Source organism: Heterodontus francisci, chromosome 15, assembly GCF_036365525.1.
Source record: "Heterodontus francisci isolate sHetFra1 chromosome 15, sHetFra1.hap1, whole genome shotgun sequence".
Classification (NCBI taxonomy): Eukaryota; Metazoa; Chordata; class Chondrichthyes; order Heterodontiformes; family Heterodontidae; genus Heterodontus; species Heterodontus francisci.
This window is the reverse complement of record NC_090385.1, coordinates 62,868,565-62,889,656: the sequence shown is the minus strand read 5'-3', so window position 1 is coordinate 62,889,656 and position 21,092 is coordinate 62,868,565. Positions and strand designations below refer to the sequence as shown.

Here is a 21,092-nt window from a genome sequence, read left to right as displayed (position 1 = left end):
GTTAATGCCTACGGATACACGACATGGCCCTTGCTAGCATGCATACGCGATACACACGTGCAAATAGAGACAGAAAGGAGCATAAGAAAAATAAAGTAGAAAAGTTAGAGGCAATATCTGAAGAGTTGTTACGGTTCTTCGAGCTCACTGTACAGTCCTTGATTGTAGTGTTACAACCAGGTGAGAAAGGTGTCTAGGGGTCTGTTGCTATCTTCACCTGGTCTTATTGTAACAGGGTTTTATTTTTAAACACATTGTGTTTTGAGCTCCCCCTTTTGTGAATCCTTGTTCACAGCTTTCCAATTATAAGCCAAAGAAACTAATTCACACAGGTTTTCTCAGATTTAAAGAAAAAAGATGAAATTTTATTAAAACTTAAACTCTAATACAGTTCACACCTTCGGATATAAGACGCACCCGTGCTAGCATGCATACATGATACACACATGCAAATAGGGATAGGAAAGAGCATAAGAAAATATAGTAGAGAGGGGTTTGAGGCAATATCAGAAGAGTTTCTTGTTTACTGTGCTTCGAGCTCCCTTGATTGTAGGTAGTCTTGTTCGTTGGGGCCCAGTGTTTTTCTCATTCACGTAGGAGACTTTTCTCTCTTTGAGGTTCATGTGTTTTCACAAGATTCAATTCCGTGGGAAAGAGATGGAGGCAGACAGGACTGGAGAGGAGGTTCTGTTCCAACCAAGAGCACATGGCTTTCTGAGTACTTTTCCTTGTTGGAAGTTCAATTTCTGTTTTTCCAATTTAAAGTTCCCCTAGTTGGCCAGCAGCTGGTCACGTAACTGACTGGTTTGACCAGGTCTGTTCTGTGTATTGGGGCAGGGACTGGTCCCTTCGTTCCAATAGTGCTAGTTACTATGCAAATGTCTTTCCAGTCAGGGGCTTGCAATTTTAAGTTTTAATGTTCATGTGGCGAAATAGTGTGTGCCTCAGTCTTGGCAGATGGGGGGTTTGCCTGGCACCTCCATACCCAGGGGAATGAAATGTGATTTGAAGGAAAATGGTACCTTTTATTACAGAGTTTGAAAGAAATATAAGATACAGAAAGAAAAACCATGCATTTCTCTCATTCATTTCCACTCATTCACCAATCTTAAAGCTTATTAAAAATGGTCTGTTCTGGGTGCCAGGGCTGCTTTACAAATAGTCATACAGCATTGAAACAGTCCCTTTGGGCCACCGAGTCTGTGATGACCATCAACCACCCATTTATACTAATCCTACATTAATCCCATATTCCCTACCACATCCCCACCTTCCCACCACCTACCTACACTAGGGGCAATTTACAATGGCCAATTTACCTATCAACCTGCAAGTCTTTGGCTGTGGGAGGAAACCAGAGCACCTGGCGGAAACCCACGCGGTCACAGGGAGAGCTTGCAAGCTCCACACAGGCAGTACCCAGAACTGAACCCGGGTCGCTGGAGCTGTGAGGCTGAGGTGCTAACCACTGTGCTGCCCTACTTTTGACTTCAGGGGATGGGTGGTTCCCTTTTCCTCTGACTGTGGGGGAGGAGTCTTTGTTACTCTCCCCATTGTCCTCTGAGACACTCCTACATGTAGGTATTTGTGCAGACCTGGCTGCACTCTCCTGTGGCACTTCTACTTGGTGAGGCATCACCGTCATGCTTTCTGTTTCCCCATAGAGGGTTCTCCTTTTCTCTGCAGGATCCTGTAAATGCTGTTAACTCTGCTGAGGTGCTTCTAGAGTCTACATTGACATAGGAGGATGTGGGGTCTAACTTTTCACATTTTTCAGGGTTGGTTGACTGGGCAGTTGGGGTTGTCATCCTGGATTCTTCCCGGAGTTCCTTTAACCTGCCCTCTTGGTCACTTTTTCCTCTTCTCTTTCTGAACTTTTGCCAGCCGTGTGCTTCCCTGTCCCCTTCTGTTCCGGCGGGGGTCCCTTACAGTTCACCAGCACTCTGCTGGAGGGTCCTCCCAACACTGGTATAGGACTCGGTGGGGGGTTCACGTTTCACTGTAGATTGGGGTTTCCCCTTAACCTGGCACATGTGGCAACTCCAGTATTCCGCCACATCTTTGTCCAGTCAACCTGCTGTCTTCTGCGGGCTTTGGTCTTTTGGATACCACCATGTACAGCCACTGTAGTCTCCTGGGCCCTTCTTTATATTTCTCCCTGGTACCTCTGTGGCATCACTACCTGGTGAACAACTGTCCACTCCTTGCTCTCAGGTCTGTGAGGAGAACTCCATTTCTTCTTCAATGCCTCATTCTTTAAATAGTAGCAGTCAGGGACTCTCTCTGCTTCACTTTCAGACTGGCAGCCTGTGCTAACTCGCACAATGCTGGGTCGGCTCACTGAGCCTCACTTAGGGAATGAATTAAATGAATTTTCCCTGGGTGTTCTAACTTTCCAAAGAAAGTCTCGGACTGGCAGACCTCATGGTCATCTGCCTGCGGTGCTAATTCAGTCTCCTCTGGGGAAGCTGGTTTGATCATGGCCTGACCCCCTACACATTCAGGGACTCAGCAGGGGTCCGTCTCCTGCCACTGCCCTGTCTCTGACCTCCTGCAATCTTTCTTTCACTTCTGGGGAGGTTGCCACCTTCACCCCTGCCAGATCATTACCGTCCACAGGCAAACTAGGGGCAATCCTTATGGTCACCGGTCCCGAAACTAGGTTGCACTCCAAATGCACCCGGTGTACAGGTACAGACATACACTGCCCTTCAATACCATTCACCATAATTTGGTTTAGTTTAGAGATACAGCACTGAAACAGGCCCTTCGGCCCACCGAGTCTGTGCCGACCATCAACCACCCATTTATACTAATCCTACACTAATTCCATATTCCTACCACATCCCCACCTGTCCCTATATTCCCCTACCACCTACGTATACTAGGGGCAATTTATAATGACCAATTAACCTATCAACCTGCAAGTCTTTTGGCATGTGGGAGGAAACCGGAGCACCCGGAGGAAACCCACGCAGACACAGGGAGAACATGCAAACTCCACACAGGCAGTACCCAGAATTGAACCCACGTCGCTGGAGCTGTGAGGCTGGGGTGCTAACCACTGTGCTGCCCCAAATTCTGGTGTGCACTGCAGTCTCTGGGAGAAAGGCCTTTTCCCAGTAAAAGGGATCTGTTGGCCCCTGTGTCCCTGAGAATCACTATGGGGTTGTTCTGTGTATTGGTGCAGAGACTGGTCCCTTTGTTCCAACAGTGCTAGTTACTATACAAATGCCTTTCCAGTCAGGGGCTTGCAGTTGTAAGTTTTAATGTTCATGTGGCAACATCGTGTGTGTCTCAGTATTGGCAGATGGGGGTGGGGGGGTGGGTTTGCTTGACAGTAGGTATATCTTGCTTTTCGTTGGGGCCCAGTATTCCTCTTAAACCTTGTTCACTGTAGGAGACTTTTCTCTCGGACTTCGTGTCTTCAATGGATTCAGAGGCCTGTGAGAAAGGGAAGAGAGCAGACAGGAGAGAGATCTTCTCAGTCCAGGAGCAAACCGCTTTCTGCGCAAACTGTTTGTACAAATTCAAAAAACTCAGGTTGCCCAGCAGGTTAGTCATGTGACTAGCTGGTTTGACCTTGTCCGTTTGTGTATTTGGCCATCTAAGCAGTCAACCTGGAATGTGAACTCCCCCACCTTCAACGTCTGGTGATCAAAAGTCCATTGTGGTTTGAATGTTAGGGAATGGCTGCTTTATCCTTCCAAACACTCTCTCTCAATATGCAAATGTCCTTTCCAGCCACGGCTGATCTGTTCAACAATTCCTCTCTTAACTCTGGTAACAGTTTAAAATCAATGTTCATGACAAAATCAATGTGCCCCGTTCTTGGCAGGTGGGGGCCTAGCATGACACCTTCTCTCAGAGAAGACCGATACAGCAAAAGGCTGCAAAGACCTGAACCTTTTTTTTTTAAGTTGAGGTTTGCAGAGAAAGAAATGTCCAACAAGATCACCAAGGGGTCTCCTTATTCATGGACGTCCAGGTTGAAAGTCCTTGGAAAATGAACGAAGAGGACATTAATTTTGAAAAGGCTTGGGAGATCCAACCCATTACAGCTGGGAGGGGTTTGGGAATTTTAACTGCCAAGATTTCACCATCTGATAGGACTGTGTAGCGTATAATGTCTGAGGTTTTTAAGTGTTTTAATAAGTAAAGTACCTTTCTTTGTAATTTGGGGTATCCGCTACTTACAAAGTGTTATTTAGTTAATGCGAATCTGGCAGTGAATGGCTAAACCAGTTGTCCACCATATCTGCTTAAATCTGCATCCCTTGGACTTGCAGGTGCATAAATGAGGGCCTTACTGGGGGTGGTGGAGCCAGAGTGAGAGAGAGTATTGGTTTTAATGGAGACTGGGGCATGAAAGGTGGAGGTGAGGGTATGGTGGAACAGATCGGCAGCTGCAAAAATGGTGTGGTAAATGGAGAGCCAAAGGCTAGACAGTTGGGATTTTGAAGTGTAATTGTGAGTGATCTGGGAGTTTTCGGTACCCAGGTTCATACTACCCTCCTCCTGTTTTCCAGGCTTTGCCACAGAGGTTGAGAGAATGATCAGCCTGTTTTCTTACTGAATCATAGAATGGTTACAGCACAAAAGGAGGCCAGTCGTTCTTTGGGGCCCATGATGGCTCTCTGCGAGAGCAATTTATCTAGTCCTGCTCCCCGCCATTTCTCCGTAACCCTGAAGATCTTTTCCCTTCAGGCGCTTATCCAATTTCCTTTTGAAAGCAATGATTTCTGAGCTTTTGTCAACGTCCGTATTCAACAGATCGCCAAACGCCTGTTTTTATTTTGGCTAAGGAGGTCAGGGTAGAGCACTTTTGATGACATTGATGGTAAAACATTTTAAAGTGCTGTCACCTATGCAAGCATTGATGGGATATGAAATCGTTGCGTTCTTCAGAGTTCCAAAAAAAAAACATTCTTGGCATGTGGGAATCACTGGCAAACTACTTTTACTGCTGCTTTTTTATTTAGAGATTTTTAAAACTGAGTTCAAATTCTCAACCTGCCATGGTGGGATTTGAACTCATGTAAATCTGGACTGATAATCCAGAGAACGAGATTATTAGTTCAGTAACATAACCAGGGGGCGGCACAGTGGCGCAGTGGTTAGCACCCCAGCCTCACAGCTCCAGTGACCCGGATTCAATTCTGGGTACTGCCTGTGGAGTTTGCAAGTTCTCCCTGTGTCTGCGTGGGTTTCCTCCGGGTGCTCCGGTTTCCTCCCACATGCCAAAGACTTGCAGGTTGATAGGTTAATTGGCCATTATAAATTGCCCCTAGTATAGGTAGGTGGTAGGGAAATATAGGGACAGGTGGGGATGTGGTAGGAATATGGGATTAGTGTAGGATTAGTATAAATGGGTGGTTGATGGTCGGCACAGACTCGGTGGGCCGAAGGGCCTGTTTCAGTGCTGTATCCCTAAACTAAACTACACTGCAAACCCTACTCCGAATGTAAACTTCGCTAGTAAAGCCATTTCAGAGGACATAGTCAACCATGTTGTGACTCGAGCCTCCTGCAGGTTAGACTTGGTAGGGGTGGCAGATTCTCTTCCTGAAAAACATTAGTGAACCATATGGGTTTTTACACCAATTGGCAGCTATCCGAGCCAGCGAGTTAACATTCGTAGCACTTAAAGCAGCCAGAAGTGCTGCACAAATGACTACTGGCAACACCTGTGCAGTCATATTCAGCTGGCCTCCGACACCGGAAACATAGAGAGCTTTTGGGCCAACCATCAGGAAGATCACCCCCCTCAAGTTGAAATTGGGGGACACAATCACTGACCAACACAAGCAAATGGACCGCTGGGTGGAGCACTACCTAGAACTGTACTCCAGGGAAAATGTTGTCACTGAGACCGCCCTCAATGCAGCCCAGTCTCTGCCAGCTATGGATGAGCTGGACGAATAGACAACAAAATCGGAATTCAGTGATGCCATTGATTCTCTAGCCAGTGGAAAAGCCCCTGGGAAGGATGGCATTACCCCTGAAATAATCAAGAGTGCCAAGCCTGCTATACTTTCAGCACTCCACGAACTGCTTTGCCTGTGCTGGGACGAGGGAGCAGTACCACAGGACAGGCGCGATGCCAATATCATCACCCTCTATAAGAACAAGGATGACAGTGGTGACTGCAACAACTACCGTGGAATCTCCCTGCTCAGCACAGTGGGGAAGGTCTTCACTCGAGTCGCTTTAAACAGACTCCAGAAGCTGGCTGAGCGTGTCTACCCTGAGGCACAGTGTGGCTTTCGAGCAGAGATGTACCATTGACATGTTGTTCTCCCTTCGCCAGCTACAGGAGAAATGCTGCGAACAACAGATGCCCCTCTACGTTGCTTTCATAGACCTCACCAAAGCCTTTGACCTCGTCAGCAGACGTGGTCTCTTCAGACTACTAGAAAAGATCGGATGTCCACTAAAGCTAATAAGTATCATCACCTGATTTCATGACAATATGAAAGGCACAATTCAGCATAGTGGTGCCTCATCAGAGCCCTTTCCTATCCTGAGTGGCGTGAAACAGGTTCTCGCACCTACACTGTTTGGGATCTTCTTCTCCCTGCTGCTCTCACATTCATTCAAGTCTTCAGAAGAAGGAATTTTCCTCCACACGATCAGATGGCAGGTTGTTCAACCTTGCCGGTCTCAGAGCGAAGACCGAAGTACGGAAAGTCCTCATCAGGGAACTCCTCTTTGTCGACCATGCTGCATTAACATCCCACACTGAAGAGTGTCTGCAGAGACTCATCGACAGGATTGCGGCTGCCTGCAACGAATTTGGCCTAACCATCAGCCTCAAGAAAACGAACATCATGGGACAGGACGTCAGAAATACTCCGTCCATCAATTTCGGCGACCACGCTCTGGAATTGGTTCAAGAGTTCACCTACCTAGGCTCAACTATCACCAGTAACCTGTCTCTTGATGCAGAAATCAACAAGCGCATGGGAAAGGCTTCCACTGCTGTGTCCAGACTGACCGAGAGTGTGGGGAAAATGGCGCACTGACATGGAACACAAAAGTCCGAGTGTATCAAGCCTGTGTCCTCAGTACCTTGCTCGATGGCAGCGAGGCCTGGATGACGTATGTCAGCCAAGAGTGACGTCTCAATTCATTCCATCTTCGCTACCTCCAGAGAATTCTTTGGCATCAGGTGGCAGGACTGCATCGCCAACACCGAAGTCCTCGAGGCGGCTAACATTCCCAACATATACACCCTACTGAGCCAGCGGCGCTTGAAATGGCTTGGCTGTGTGAGCCACATGGAAGATGGCAGGATGCCCAAGGACACATTGTACAGCGAGCTTGTCATTGGTATCAGACCCACCGGCCGTCCATGGCTCTGCTTTAAAGATGTCTGTAAACGCGACATGTAGTCCTGTGACATTGATCACAAGTCATGGGAGTCAGTTGCCAGTGATCGCCAGAGCTGGCGGACAGCCATAAAAGCGGGGCTAAAATGTGGCAAGTCGAAGAGACTTAGCAGTTGGCAGCAAAAAAGACAGAAGCGCAAGTGGCGAGCCAACTGCGTAACAGCCCCGACAACCAATTTTATCTGCAGCACCTGTGGAAGAGTCTGTCACTCTAGAATTGGCCTTTATAGCCACCCCAGGCGCTGATTCGCAAACCACTCACCACCTCCAGGCGCTTATCCATTGTCTCTCGAGACAAGGAGGCCAAAGAAAAACTATCAGAGCCAGCTCATAAATTGTTGAATTTATTAAATTCAGGTTCACAAATTGCTGTGCTGGAATTGAACTCATGAACTCTGGGCTATTAGTCCAGTACCATAGCCACTGTACTACTATAATCATTGTGTGGTTGTAATTTTGAGGACAGCTTCATCTAAGGAGGGTAAATTCACAGGACAAATCATGTCCTGTGTGTTTAGGAGGGTTGGATTTAAGAGCTAAATTACTTTTTTTTTCTTGTTCATTCATGGGATGTGGGCTTCGTTGGCTAGGCCAGCATTTATTGCCCATCCCTTTGACGTTTGGTCAATTGTCTTTAACAATATGGAACCAAATTTTAAAATCTTTCAATTTATATAATTAAAGGTTGCCTACCTCTTTTTCAAGAATAATAGGTCACATTCCAATTATTATGATTTGGGCTTGTGTCATATCAGTGGAGATCCCTTGTGATAGTCTTCAAAACCCGTGTTATGGACCAGTCTTCACCTCCCTTTGTCCATTTTTTTTTTCCTGGTTAAACCCTGGTGTAATAGCTCATATATTTTGTGAAAGTGCAAGTGGGCCAACTGTTAATTTTGTTACCTCTCATTACAGGCTTGTGTATGACAGAGAAACTGGTAAACCCAAAGGATATGGCTTTTGTGAATACCAGGATCAGGAGACTGCACTCAGTGCCATGCGCAATCTCAATGGGAGGGAATTTAATGGAAGAGCGCTGCGTGTGGACAATGCTGCTAGTGAGAAGAATAAGGAAGAACTTAAGAGTAAGTATGAATCCATGCCACATCAGTCAGTCTGTTGCTTCTTGTCTATTGCAAAACTAAATTCTTCAGTGATAAACATTTGGATTTTGCATTTCTACAAAAGCATCTTCTGCCTTCTATCACACACTGGGCTGAATTTTACTAGTCCTCCAATGTTGGAGGTCGTGGCGGGGCCACCCAGAAATTCTTCTGGGAGGAGCCTGCCATGACCCTCGATGCCTGGAAGGCCCCGCTGCACTTTACCGGTGCAGCGAGGCCTTCATTTTAATATGGAAATGCTATTACAATGAAAGAATAATTACCTCCCTGGGAGCAGTAGCTGTCCCACGCTGATATTTCGGCTGCTGGCTGGAACTCCCACGCCTTTAGACCTCCGTGTTCGGTGTTCTGAGGCGTGACATTGGTGGGGTGGAGTGAAATTTTCAGAGCAAGGAAAACTGCTCCGATTGGGTGTGGGGATGGTGGGAAGAGGTTGAGGGTCACAGGTGCTGAAGTTGGGGGGTGTGAAAGGTCCTCATTTAAAACATTGGTTTTCCAGGTGGATGGGTTATTTTATTTATTGATCACTCAGTGGGGGGGTGCGGGGGCGGGATTCAATGTATCACTGCAATTTTATTTCCCATTTCAGGACAGCAGCACCTTTTTAAACAGTTTAAATCTAGCTGAAGGGCTTGAAGCCCTTCAAAAATAGTGCCGGCGCCTGCAAGGTGGCGCCGGACGCCATTGCTGGGGACAGAACAGGCGTCCATTCCGCCCCCTCCGTTTAAATGAGCCCCTGCGCGAAATATCGCGGGGGCTCAGCGACGGCGCATTTGCACGGGAAGACCAGCAAGATCAGAGCGCACCATTGCGATTTGCGGCGTGCTCATATAATTTAGCCCATGATGTCACTTAAAGTAGGTCTTGAAAGCCTACATGTGAGTACTTGGATTGTAAGAGAAACTGAGAAATTGAATGCAAGTCTGTACAATTGTGTTTATAATAATTAGCTACAAATGCTTCTCTTAAACCATAAATTTCTATTGTGGCAAATCTTTATATGCCAGACAATCTCCTTGTTTACTGAGGATTGTAATTAGTATTTCAGAAAAGCATAAGTATTACAGCTGTACATTTTTAACATGAACTATGTTTATCGTATAGTCTTTGTGAAATCCGGGGAACCATGTAATGTTTTTAATCAATTATATTTTTGACTGTTTTGCATAATTTTAGAATATGTTCATAGATCTCCCTGACCTTTGAGATTTCCCTTGAGCTGGGGAACTTTACAGATTTACTTCTGTATAAGCCTTTGTGAGCAGTTTGGGTGAGCTCTGCTGCCATTATCTCAACCTGTAGTATTTTGCCCATTATGTCCAATATCTCTAGTAACAACTTACATTGGGATGATTGTAGCTGTTAGAGGTTTCCCATGCTCCTTTGTGGCTGGCTATGGTCGCTGAAAATGAAGTAGAGGTGCTGGAAGCTTAGTCCGCAAAAAGAAAAGTATAGAGAACGATCTGGCAGGATTTAATAGTTGCCTAACATTATTTGTAGTCAGTGGGAATGACAGTTAAAAATGAACCTTGGCAAAATTGATATTTTTTTGTATAAACATTAAACAGGAAATATATTAGGGATTTTGAAGTTTTGACTTTCTCCCAGCACTTTTATCTTCTGTTCACTTAACAAAGCAGTTTCCATGACCCAGCCAAGTCTCCCATGAACCAAACCCTGTTGCCCTGCTATGTTTTTATAAGGGTGAGTCTGTCCAGCTTTAATAATCAACTCCTCATTGCAGAAATCATATGAACATAGAATTAGGAGCAGGAGCAGGCTACTCGGCCCTGTCCGTTCCAAAAGATGGACAGTACAATAGTAGTAGACCAATCCCTACAGGCTGAAACTGCTTGGCCATGTTTTTAGACATTTGTTCGTACAGAGTGAGATGAGCAGCAGAACTATTTAGGTGAAACAATTATGTTTATTTCTTGGTAAATTTTCATGATAAGATGTAATTTTACATGTCCGTGCTATTGGTGGAAGCCTTTCCCATCAACAGTGTACATGGGAAATTTGGGCTGTCACTGCCCACAATTTTCCAGCCATTAATGTTGACAGTGTGCGCTTGTACATGGATGACATACATGCGGTGTCAGATGTCCTGCCAGAATTGAACATTACAAGTGAATTCCACAGTTTTAAGTATCTTTTGAAAACAGTGTTGTCAATCAACCATGACCAGAGGTTCAATAAATGGGGACTGTTGTATAAAATGTTAATCAATTTATTTTACATTGTCTGTCTGAGTCTTAAATACCTCCCAATGTCATGACAACGTACAGTTCAATTTGGAGCTAAAGTCAAGTCTCTGTGTCCTGAATTATTTTTAGATTAATGAGACTGGTGTGATTCCTTTAGACAACCTGTTTTACATTCTCCATCTTGAAATAGAGTGAGGGGGCCAGCTTCCATTTTAACTCTAGTTATTTTAAAATAAAAATAAATGTTCCCATTGTACTAGGGTTAGATTATAAAATTAAGGACAATGCTATCTTAACTGGTAATTCTAATCATATTATATATCAGATCTGTGAACACTATTACTTCCAATAGTATGGTAATATACAGTAGTGCTATAGTCTTTTGATAATGTTACATAACTTTATTTATAATTCTTTTGCAGATCTGGGAACAGCAGGTCCTGTCATGGAGTCTCCTTACGGGGATCCAGTCTCACCGGAAGATGCTCCAGAGTCCATCAGTCGTGCTGTAGCCAGCCTTCCACCTGAGCAAATGTTCGAACTCATGAAGCAAATGAAGGTTTGTTTTCTTCTCTCTCCAGCAGTGGCAGTGCTGAGCAGCAATGGGACATTTGTCTGTAAACCTTAATTTTGAATGAGAATTTCTGGTTCCAATCATATTACAAAAGGATATTTAGGAAATCTCTCAACCAGAAGACAAAAGTTAATTCTCTGGAACAATGGTTGAGTGACAGTCATTAAGAATTTTTAAGCTAACCTCTTCTGTTTTAAGCTATGCTTCAGGAGTCGTAGAGAGATACAGCACTGAAACAGGCCCTTCGGCCCACAGAGTCTGTGCCGACCAACAACTACCCATTTATACTAATCCTACATTATTCCCATATTCCCTACCACATCCCCACCATTATCCTACCACCTACCTACACTAGGGGCAATTTGCAATGGACAACTTACCTATCAACCTGCAAGTCTTTGGCTGTGGGAGGAAACCAGAGCACCTGGCGGAAACCCACGCAGACACAGGGAGAACTTGCAAACTCCGCACAGGCAGTACCCAGAACCGAACCTGGGTCGCTGGAGCTGTGAGGCTGCAGTGCTAGCCACTGTGCCGCCCCAAGATGCAGAGGAACTTTAAACAATTGAGACTCTTGCAACCACATCATAATTACAATGTGAGCAAGAATCCCTCTGTTTTTCTCCCCTTGCTGCACACAGGTGGACAATTTCCATAGCTTTGGTCTAAACTGCTAGATTTTCCTATTTTGGGATAATAACTGCCCTTTATTCACTAGCTCCCTTTAGGGACTTGCCTTTTCATCGCAGTGCAGCTGAACTGAACTTGGTGGAGTGGAAGTGAAATAAACCTGTGTCCCATCACTTCATGTCATGCATTGATATTTTGATATGTGCAGCCTCACTTTGTCCATATGATTTGTTATTATAGCTAAATATATCTTACTCATGCAAACCTTCAGCATAATGCTCTCTTTTTCAGCTTTGCATTCAGAACAGTCCTCAGGAAGCTCGTAACATGCTTTTACAGAATCCGCAACTGGCATATGCGCTCCTGCAGGCACAGGTGGTCATGAGAATTGTGGATCCTGAAATTGCCATGGTGAGTGTACACTTTTGCAAACTCTCCTCCCAACTGCCACATACACACAAAATTTGTTTGAATCATGGTTAAGTGTGCATGCCCATGAAAATTTTGTGCTGAACAGTTAGCATTAAGACTCAAGTGTAATGGGAGGACTTTTTAAATGTATGACCTTGTCGATCAGTTCCAAAAGTTTGTGCTGATCAGTTTTTGCTATGTTGGGAACCTTTTAACAAGTAAATGAAAAGCTGATGATAGGCAGTACTAAAATGCTTTGATCTTTTCAGAAAATGTTACATCGACCAGCCAACGTGACGCCATTGATTTCATCTGGCCAACCTGTAGCAGGCCCAAATGCCCCGCCAGTTCAGGCTGCTCCTCCAGTCTCCCAGCCACAGCCTATGGTAGGTTCCATTGGTTCAGACACCCAAACAAGGCATTACTTTTCTTTCATTTTTAATACAGTCGCTGTATGTAATACTTGAATTTAATGTTTGACCTGTTACTTGGTGATCACGATTTGTGATTTTCATGTTAAATTGTGAATTCAAAACCCCAAATCCAGGTAAAAATCCCAAATTGCTATGTGACAGAAATGGAACTTGACTTATTCACTTGCCATAAACCAGTGATTCTGTGTTGATGCAAATTCTTGTATGCACTAATAATTCATTAGGGTTTTCTGAAAAATTGCTAGTGAAATTGTCTCCAAATTTCTTTTTTCTTTTTCTGGTGCCAGGAGCCCTCCATCACCTTACCCAAATGGCCATTCTTTACATGTAGTCAATCATTATGGTTGTCATGTTCTTGCTCTGTTCACCCACCTAGTTTTTAGCAGGATTAGCCACATAGCAATTGAAAGCAAGAATGCTGGTGAGGTTTTTATTTTTGTCCTTTTCTTCTCCCGAGCCTAATGTGGCTGAGGCCAGTTGTAGTACCCTTACTGTTGCCTCGGCTAATTCAGCACAGACCAGGAACAGCACCTGGGACCTTCGCTGTGTCGCTCAGTTTGAAACTTTGATGCACTTGTTCCTAAAGCCACCAGACCAGCTAAAGTTAACAGAAGCTGGACTTCAGTTTAATGAAAGTCTGTCAGCATCCTGGCCTTTATAGATGGGCTTAGTCTCGGCATTCTGATAAATATTTTCTCAGCTGAATTGCCAGTGGGGTTTCATTATGATTTAAGTCTCATGTCTAGTAGTCCACCATGTTGAAAAATGTTACACTTGTGCCAGTTTGGTTCACATGTATTCATCAAGCAACAAGTCACAAATGAATCCGCCGTCTAAAAAAAGTATTGAGAAATAAAAAGAACAATTATTCTGATCTGGAGTTGCTGCAAATTTGCAGAAGTTCTTCAATTGTATTTAGCCTCCAATTGACCTCCGAGTGTATATCTTTAAACCAATTAGAATTTGTAGTTTTAAGGAAACAAACCAGATTAAACACACCTTCCTGTTGCCAGTAAAATATAAACTGCGTATGACATTCCTGTCATTTTTAAAGTAGCATCCATCATCTCTGCCTGAAGGAATTGATTCCTTGAAGTACAGTTACATTTCACCCAAGATGATATTTTTAATATAAAAGCAAAATACTGCAGAAATAAAAAGAGTGCTGGAAATGCTCAGCAGATCAGGCAGTATCTGTGGAGAGAGAGAAGCAGAATTAACGTTTCAGATCTGTGATCTTTCATCAGAATTATGTTAATATATTATGTTTAATATGCTAATCATGAAGGTGAGTGTATGCTGGTTATTTAACTGGAATGGGTATGATATCTAAGCCTGATCCTTCTGGGTTGCTGGATAGTAATCAGGATTTATTTTAAGTAACCAAGGGAATTTGAGGCCATTTGTAGTACCCCTTCTGCAGAGTCAGCTGAAAATCACTCAGCACTGGGGCCTTCTGGGATCAACTTGAGCAACTCACAGACCTCTATAATTAGTGGTCATTATGAGCCCAAAGAATATTTATTTGGTGGATTCCATTCTGGCTGTTTAAGATATTAAACAACTTTATTAGTGGTGCAGTGATGGTCAGCAATTGCAGAGCAATTGAATACAGATTTCTAACAACGTTCTCCTTTTCCATCAAGTTAAACGTCTGAGCGCTGCCATTGGAGATGCAGTTCTAAAATAGTCAGTCACTTCCCAACAGAGGTGCAAAAGATCAGAGGGCAAGTTAACCAAAGACTGCAAAAATGATATTTTTAGAGCATTTGTGTATTTTCCTGTTTAGTAATTCATTGCTGGAAAATTGTGTCTCAATTTTAAAAAAAAAATCTTACAAATGCAGAAGGCAAGGATATATGATGGCTTCCATCTTAGTGGAACATTACAGGGAAGCAGCTGATTGCACTAAAGTTAAGAACAATAAAATATCTGTTCTGTAAACAGTACAATAACAATACTATTTGAGCAGAAAGTGGCTCTTGTATAAGTGTACAAAAATGTGTTTAATTTGTATTTTTAAAATTTTGCTCTCAATTAGAGTGGGATGCATGTGAATGGGGCTCCTTCCATGATGCAGCCACCTATGCAGACTGCAGTGTCTGTTCCTGGGCCTGGACCAGTACAAGGACCAGGAGGACCAGGACCTGGACCAGGACCAGTTGGGCCTGGAGGTATGAAAATGTTTTTTAAAACACTTTGCAGAACATTATTGAAATATTTTACACTTCAGCTAAAATAGTTTTCATTTCCTTTTTCTCTCTGCCTTTAGTTTCCATCGCTCATTATCTGCTTTTATAGTGATAGCAAAAATTGAAAACATATTTTCAAAATACACAAATTTACAGAGGTCATCAGTATTTTGAGTTCTCGATACCACATCTGAGCAGAGAAAAACCTTGCGTCCACAAATCTGCAGATTGCAATCATGGCATTTATGGTAGAATTGTATCTAGTCTTTGCGCTTCTGGCAGGTGCCCCCACAACTATGGATGCATTTTAGATGCTGATCTGTCATCTGGTGTGGGGGTTACCTGGAGCTGTAGGTCAAGGCAAATTTCTATCAGTTTTCCCCCTGCCCAAGAAAACTCTTAATGCTCCTGATAACCCCATTACTGGTGGGGCTAATTTTAAAGTTTCTGATTTTTTTTCAACCAGTCTGTCTGGCTCCAGACTCTCTCCTTGGCAATCTCTTTAACCCCAAACCTAGCTGAACCCCTGTTTTGCGAGGCTGCTATGTCTTATCTCAGTGAGTGCACCTGACTTAAGACATAGGTTGGGTCTCAAGAGCCAGAGAAGGAGGAATCCCCAGTGTAGATACACTCCATCCTCTAAAACTGGCTGGGAAATTAAAACATAGGAGTAGGCCATTCAGCCCCTTAAGTCTGCTCTGCTGTTCAATTAGACCATGGCTGCTCTGTACCTCAGCTTTATTTTACCTACCTTTGCTCCATAATCCCTTGATACAGAAACATATACTATGACCTGGAGTAAGTAGTTCTCTGCTAGGTTTTACTTCATTCATCAGTGTTGAAACTGCCATGTAAAGTCACTGCTCTTAGTTTGAAAACTATAGCTGGGATTTTATTTTGGCGATTGGGGGGGTTCTTGACCACTGACTAAAGCGCCAGCGAGAGCCCTGTGTTGCCTCCTCTGGGGGAGGCTTGCTAAATCAAATGCCAATTAGGCAATTAAGTAGATAGCGGCAAGCCTTCCTGGGATCAAGGGCTCCAGTGACAGAAGTCCCTCCTACTGAGAGTTGACAGCCAATTGGAGTCTGGCAGGTCTTTAACTGAGCAGCGCCACCATGGAGGTGGTGGCTGCTGCTGGTACTGGACTCACCCGAGGCCCTGGAACCAGGCCACAAGTAAGTCATAGCAGGAGGGGTTTTGCAGGATGGGGGATGGGGTGTTGGGGGTTCAGCAGCAAGGGCAGGTTTGGCTCTTAGCGGTCCCCCATCTTCCCGATGTTGGGTCCCTCATTTGGGCACTGTGCTTTTTAATGAGGCCCCCAGCTGATGCTGGCAAGCAACCCGTGAGGGTTTGCTTGGTGTGCTTCCCATGCAGCGACATGCCCGCCCGCAGCTGAGCTAATTCCGGTGGTGGTGGGATGAGGCCCTTAATTGGCAGGGCAGGAAGGTCGTTCACAGGCCTTCTCGCCCCAAACTTAATTTGGGTGGAGGAATGAAGGCAGGGTTACCTCCTGCCACCATCATGCCTGATTATTTGCTCTCCCCACCTCCAAACTGATGCGGGGGAGAGCATAAATTTCCCACCTTTTATTCTGAGCCTCAGTTCAGTGTACTGTTGTAGTACTCTGTCAATGCCACTAGATGGTAATCAAACAATGTATAGTTTACTAATACTGCTAATAGTAACTAGTGTTAGAAACACAGTTTTGTAACAATTACATAATTTAATCGGCGAAAAAGGCTTTTGTCAACTGGTTCAGCCATAACATCAATTCTTGCTAATTTTTGTATTAGTATTCTTGAAGCAAATGAAAGTCTTTGGGAAGTATTTTCTGTTCAAAGCACTTCTCCCATTTTTCGGTGGTATGCAATGCTGATCCAATTGGAATATTTGGTGTCAATGGGAGGACACTTCATTTGCATGGGTCCAGCAGGTTCCCAACCCACTATGGTCACATCTTGAACATTGGCCAGCCATCTGGGGTGGGGTTCGTGCCCCATCCCCCAAGATACTTGTTAAGAGCCCTTGTAAACCCCTGCCCCCCCCCCCGCCCCCCCAGCCAGCAGAGCAGGTATTGGGGTGTTTTGATAAAAGTTCCCCTTGATGGAAGGGATCATTGACAGTGCTATCAAGTGGCACTTTTTTTTTCTCTCTTTACAGCACTGAATCAGGCCCTTCAGCCCACCGAGTCTGTGACGACCATCAACCACCCATTTATACTAATCCTACATTAATCCTAACCACATCCCCTTCTCTCAATTCTCCTACCACCTACCTACACTAGGGGCAATTTACAATGGCCAATTTACCTGTCAACCTGTAAGTCTTTGCCTTTCGGAGGAAACCGGAGAACCCGGCGGAAACCCACGCAGTCACAGGGAGAACTTGCAAACTCCACACAGGCAGTACCCAGAATTGAACCCGGGTCGCTGGAGCTGTGAGGCTGCGGTGCTAACCACTGCCACCCTATTGAGCCATAACCTGCTCAGTGACCTCAGTTTGGGTTCTGCCAGAGCCACTCAGTTCCTGACATTACAAAAGAGCTGAACTCAAGAGGTGAGGTGAGAGTGATTGCCCTTGACATCAAGGCAACATTTGACTGAATATGTCATCAAGGAACCCTAGTGAAACTGGTGTCAAACTCTCCAATGATTGGAATCATACCTAGTGCAAAGGAAGATGGTTGTGGTTGTTGGAGGTCAATCATCTCAGTCCCAGGACATCACTGCAGGAGTTCCTCAGAGTAGTGTCCTAGGCCCAACCATCTTCAACTGCTTCATCAATGACCTTCCCTTCAACGTAAGGTCAGAAGTGGAGATGTTTGCTGATGACTGCACAATGTTCAGCACCATTCATGACTCCTCACATACTGAAGCAGCTCGTGTCCAGATGCAGCAAGACCTGGACAATATACAGGCTTGGGCTGATAAGTGGCAAGTAACATTTGCGCCACACAAGTACCAGGCTATAACCATCTCAAAACAAGGGAGAATCTAACCATCTCCCTTTGATGTTCAATGGCATTACCATCACTGAATCCCCCACTATTAACATCCTGGGGTGTGGGGGTGGTCGGGTCACCATTGACCAGAAACTGAACTGGACCAGCCATATAAATGTTGTGGCCACAAGAGCAGGTCAGAGGCTGGGAATTCTGCAGCGAGTCACTCACCTCCCGTCTCCCCAATGCCTTTCCACCATTTTCAAGGCGCAAGTCAGGAGTGTGATGGAATGCTCTCCACTTGCCTGGATGGGTGCAGCTCCAACAACACTCAAGAAGCTCAACACTATCCAGTACAAAGCAGCCCTCTTGATAGGCACCCCATCCACCACCTTCAACATTCACTCCCTTCCCCTCTGATGCACAGTGACAGCAGTGTGTACCATCCACAAGATGCATTGCAGCAACTCACCAAGGCTCCTTTGACAGCACCTTCCAAACTAAAGGCCTGCTTAGGTCGGGAAAAAGAACCCGACCGATCCACAGCGGGCCCGAGTCCCTTCAATTTCGGCCTGAGCTCATCCCTTTACTTACCTTCTGACTGGGAACCTCCAGGAAGCTGCAACGCATGTGTGATGCCATCATAGTGATGTCACTCGCTTATTGTGCAGACTCCGTTTCATCCTGGACTCCCAGCTCAGGTAAGCTTTTTATTTTTAATACTTACCAGCAGCGCACATGTGTGTCTGGCCCGACCCGAACCTGATGCACGTCGTCTGGTTCGGGTCGGGTAGCAGGCGTTTATTCCAAATTCGCGATTTCTACCACCGAAAAAGACGAGGGCAGCAGATGCATGGGAACACCATCACCTGCAAGTTCTCCTCCAACTCTCACACCATCCTGACTTGGTACTATATCGCCGTTCCTTTGCTGTCGCTGGGTCAAGATCCTGGAACTCCATTCCTAACAGCATTGTTGGTGTACCTACACCCTAAGGACTGCAGCGGTTCAAGAAGGCCGCTCACTGCCACCTTCTCCAGGCCAATTGGGGATGGACAATAAATGTTGGCCTAACCAGTGATGCCCACATCCCATGAACAAATTTTTTAAAAACTCACTTCTGCCAAATCCTCTTCCCCGGAGGGTCCCAAATGCATCCTTCTGGAGGCAGGTGTGCCTCTTCTCAATATAGCTGACTCCAAATGTACATTTGGTCCCTCATTTATCAGGGAAAGATTGTTACAGCAGCATATTTTTATGCTGTTCTGTGCTACCTCTGTTATATTCTGCCTTGTCAGTCTCTTCAGCGGCATTTGATACTGGGGGGGGATGGATGCTGTGTGCGTATAAAGAGTCTCTGCATTTTTATTGAGGAAAGTTTGGACTAGCCTGGAAGATGACTTGGAACCATCTTACCCTGGGAAGCTCATAACTTGTTTCACATTACTTGTTGAAATAAGATGCTCCTTCTAGACTTTCTATCCCCCTTTAACATGTACTGAAGCTCTAGTCTTTAATATTTTATAGTGCTAATGGGTATATTGCTTAATGTTGTTTGCTTCATACATTAAACAAAGAAAATTACAGCACAGGAACAGGCCCTTCGGCCCTCCAAGCCTGCGCCGATCCAGATCCTCTATCTAAACATGTCGCCTATTTTCCAAGGGTCTGTATCTCTTTACTTCCTGCCCATTCATGTATCTGTCTAGATACATCTTAAAAGACGCTATCGTGCCCGCGTCTACCACCTCCGCTGGCAACGCGGTCCAGGCACCTACCACCCTCTGTAAAGAACTTTCCACGCATATCCCCCCTAAACTTTTCCCCTCACTTTGAACTCGTGACCCCTAGTAATTGAATCCCCACTCTGGGGGGAAAAAGCTTCTTGCTATCCAACCTGTCTATACCTCTCATGAGTTTGTACACCTCAATCAGGTCCCCCCTCAACCTCCGTCTTTCTAATGAAAATAATCCTAATCTACTCAACCTCTCTTCCTAGCTAGCACCCTCCATACCAGGCAACATCCTGGTGAACAAATGTATAATGCAGTGGTTTCATCAGATTTGCATTTATTTGCATTGAGTTCCTGATCTTAAGCTTACTGTCCCGGAATAATACCAAACATCAGTCAAGGATCTGTAAGAGTACATGGACAAGGGAGAAAAGATTTTGTTTCCCTTTGGGGGAAATGTATGTTTCTAAGTTGAAGAAACTTTACTTTCCAGTGCTCTGTGCACTGATGCAGCTGACCCTCTGACCTAGTAAGCATACTATATTTTTGTCTCTGAGCTGAGTTCAGCTGAGCTCAATAGAATTGAAATCCCCTCAAATTGGTGTTGAAGTTTGTAATAAAATCTTAACCTAGTGAACTGGTGTCATACCTAAATTGGCAGTGTCTCACTAGGAAAAAAAAGGATGAATGATGCATTGGAGGATGTTCTGATTGTGGGCTCACTTTTTGGGGGATAATGTAAAAGGGGCTTGACTGCAGCTAACATGTGCAATGATTAATTCTAAATTCACCCACAAACTTATTTCAATAAACCATTTACTTCAATTACTGCCTACAGGAAACATGCAGCCTCAGATGGGTCTTCCTCCATCAGGACCAGTGCCAATGGATAGAGGACAAGGTATCGGGTTTGATGTGTTCTGGATTTTTTTTTTACTTATTGATTGGGCTTGTAAGTGACGGTGTCCCCTTGATTTGTTTCACGGACCTATCATGGCTATATAACTTTGAAGAAGTTCATTTTTTTTTTAATGAGGGGGAAGGGGATTGTGTTTGAATTGTAAGAAAGAGTTACCACTGAAGTTCTGTTCTGGATGAAAAGTAATCTTTTTTTCTCAATGAACCAGTCGATACTGTAGAACCGAATCCATTGATCTCTCTTGGTTTGTTGTTTTTTCCTTATTTTGAAGTATCTTCCAGTTCAGTAGACACCCCTGCCCACATAGCTTTCAAAGGGATAAGTTGTAATTAAATGGGATGCATGTGATATGCCCGACATGTCCTTGGTTCCTGTTTCATGTAGGCACAAATTTTCTTGTTTATTTTGTATTGGTGCTCAACTTTCCTGCCCCACCCTTTCGCACTGAGTTGAACTGAAGGTGCAGTGATATGGGGTTTAAGGGCTGTTTGAGCTGCTTGAATACATTTTCGAAGTGGCAGAATTCTGGAAACAAA

The 21,092-nt window shown here is 44.7% G+C and overlaps 1 protein-coding gene across 3 annotated transcripts in view; it reads left to right on the top strand.

Annotated features, from left to right (window-relative positions):
• Positions 1–21,092, top strand: part of cstf2 (cleavage stimulation factor, 3' pre-RNA, subunit 2) — a 95,996-nt gene that overhangs the window by 14,743 nt on the left and 60,161 nt on the right. For all 3 annotated transcript variants that reach the window (XM_068047651.1, XM_068047652.1, XM_068047650.1), the window contains exons 3-8: positions 8,307–8,476; positions 11,145–11,281; positions 12,218–12,337; positions 12,607–12,723; positions 14,813–14,945; positions 20,476–20,538. In XM_068047651.1, coding sequence (XP_067903752.1) covers positions 8,307–8,476; positions 11,145–11,281; positions 12,218–12,337; positions 12,607–12,723; positions 14,813–14,945; positions 20,476–20,538 — 740 coding nt within the window. The remainder of the gene's footprint in view (positions 1–8,306; positions 8,477–11,144; positions 11,282–12,217; positions 12,338–12,606; positions 12,724–14,812; positions 14,946–20,475; positions 20,539–21,092) is intronic.